At 37.5% G+C, this 2,500-nt stretch overlaps 1 protein-coding gene across 1 annotated transcript in view; it reads left to right on the plus strand.

The window, feature by feature from the left end:
* Positions 1-915: 915 nt before the first annotated feature.
* The window catches only part of LOC147472188 (nitric oxide synthase, salivary gland-like), a 12,600-nt gene continuing 11,015 nt past the window's right edge, over positions 916-2,500 (plus strand). Inside the window, exon 1 of the mRNA XM_086534991.1 lies at positions 916-920. Coding sequence (XP_086391117.1) covers positions 916-920 — 5 coding nt within the window. The remainder of the gene's footprint in view (positions 921-2,500) is intronic.

Raw genomic sequence — 2,500 nt, forward strand, 5'->3', positions numbered from 1 at the left:
TCATTTTGTCTATAGTATCCTGTAGGTCATCTAGTAAAAGAGGTTAAAGAAGGGGACGTCGGTTTGTTTATGATTCTAGTAGATCGTGTGTCTGTATCTTAATTTTTTATGTGAGTTTTTTCTTCAATATTGGTTGGAATTATATTCCTTGTTTGGTGTTTTATTGTATGCATGTGAGTGTGTTGTGTGTATACAAATGTATATGTAATATATATATATATATAAATATATAATTTATATATATATATAATATATATAAATTTATATATATCATATTTATATATATATATACATAATTTATATATATATAATATAATATATATATATGATATATATATATATATATATTTATATATATGCATGTTTTACGTAATGTAAACATTTCGTTTTTCACAACTGTTCTAATTAAACACCATGAAATACCTGACGAACGTCATTTTACGGTTGCATAAAAGCCAATCTCCCCCCGAAAGTTTATTAAGTGATCGCGCATGTGTCAAGATTGAAACGTTCAAATGTTCATATCAACATACGAGTGCCAACACGCATACTTACGCACAAAAAAAAAAACAAAAAAAAAACAACAACACCTGGCATTACTTTCTTTCATTTCTCGTACTCATTATCTTTTTTGCATCGCTCCGTGTGAATTTCCCCCTTTTCGCAACCGTCCATCCATTCATCCTCGCAGCATCTCGTCTGTTGATGCATCTCCGGGGACTGAGGTTAGACATGGCCCTTCCTGCTTCTTTTTTTAAGACTCTGAGGACAAGCCAAGCACTCGAGGCACTTCGCCCCGTCGACGGAGATAGATAAATCAGGAACACATTGTATCCGTAGAAGCGTTCGCTACCGAAGAGTCTTCGTTCGGGCTTTCAGAAAAAAAAAGAAAAAGAAGAAAAAAACAGTATGGATATGCCGTATGTGTTGTTGTTGTTGTTGTTTATTTTGTTGGATTTTTTTTTTTTTTGGGGGGGAGGGGGGAGAGGGGGTTCTTTTTCCTGTTTCTGATATTTGTTTATAAAGAGGTGGGAAGGTAAAAAAAAAAAAAAAAATCGGGGTTGTCCATATAAAGTGTGTTTTATGTCTGAACCATGAATGTGCATATTGCTTGATATGTAGATGGAGACAAGCTAAAAAAAGCGGAAAAAAAAACCAAAAAAGAAAGGAAAGAAAAACCGGTTTGTTTCGGTATTTTATTGATCCTTTCAAAATGTAAAGCTACGTAAATAAAAACAAGAAAACTTTATATATCATATATTCTCTACTTTCCGACGTCCAGCGGATCTGTGATCTAAACCCTCGGGAAAGATAAAAAGATACAATCCCAAAAGGGAAAAACTTGTAGTCTCTGCTCTCATGACTCTTAATAACTGAATAAGCGCACCTAGAAAAATCACAATTCGCGAAAAAAACAAACAAAAAACATAATGGATCCATTGTATAATCTCCTGGTGGGGGGTTGGGGATCGCGCTTTTCCCCGTTCGTGTTTTTCCCAATAATTGTGATTTACGTTAGATTAGAAAGTTGGATCCAACAAACCATGAGCAAAAAGCTATTTTACGTAACGAAGATACACATTTGGATCTTCACGGAAGGCGTCTGCATTAAGGTATTTAGGATCCAAGAGACGGAGATGGCCAGTGAATAGGAGGTATTGCGAACTCTGTTAGGGGAGGTTTTGTCACGTGCAAAACTTGTTTACAATTCATCAATTGGTATTGAGAATCGCTGTATCTGACGATGGTCTTGGCGAAGGGATTCTGGAATGTGTTCTTTTTTGTATTAATCTCTCTCTTTCTCTTTCTTTCTTTCTCTCTCTTTCTCTCTTTCTATCTCTCTTTATCTCTCTCTCTCTCTATCTATCTATCTCTTTCGCGCTCTCTCTCTCTCTATCTATCTATCTATCTCTCTTTCTCTCTCTCGCTCTCTCTGTGTCTCTCCATCTCTCTCTCTCTCTATCTATCTATCTATCTCTCTTTAGAGCTCTCTATCTCTCTCTCCCATGCTCTCTCTCTCTCTCTCATAACCATCTCTCTCTCTCTCTCTCTCTCACGCGTCTCTCTCTTCCTCTCACTCGCGCGCGCGGCTCGGCTAGGTTCGGTTCATCTCTCTCGACTCTCTCTCTCTCTCTCGTCTCTTCTCTCTCTCTGCTCTCTTTCCATTTCCTTCCCTCCCGTCCGCCCCCCCCCCCTCCTACGTCTATCTTTCTCTCTCTCTCTCTCTCGCACACACACACACTTACACACACACACACACACACACACACTTACACAACCACGCCCACGCACACACGCGCCACTACACTAATCACCTGTTTTTAGCGAGGAAATTCTCAGCCATCGACAGCTGATCACTTTAATTACACTAAAACGGATTAAGAAGATTAGTTGTCTCGCCAAATATTTCTGCGGTTTGTCGTTCGATTTTTATGGTTGTTATATATATATTTTTTTTTTTTTTTCCAATAATGAAGTTTAGGTTTATAGTTTCGAAAAC

The sequence above is a fragment of the Penaeus japonicus genome, unplaced genomic scaffold, assembly GCF_977035675.1.
Source record: "Penaeus japonicus unplaced genomic scaffold, GWHDUDI00000001_assembly GWHDUDI00000003, whole genome shotgun sequence".
NCBI classification, from domain to species: domain Eukaryota; kingdom Metazoa; phylum Arthropoda; class Malacostraca; order Decapoda; family Penaeidae; genus Penaeus; species Penaeus japonicus.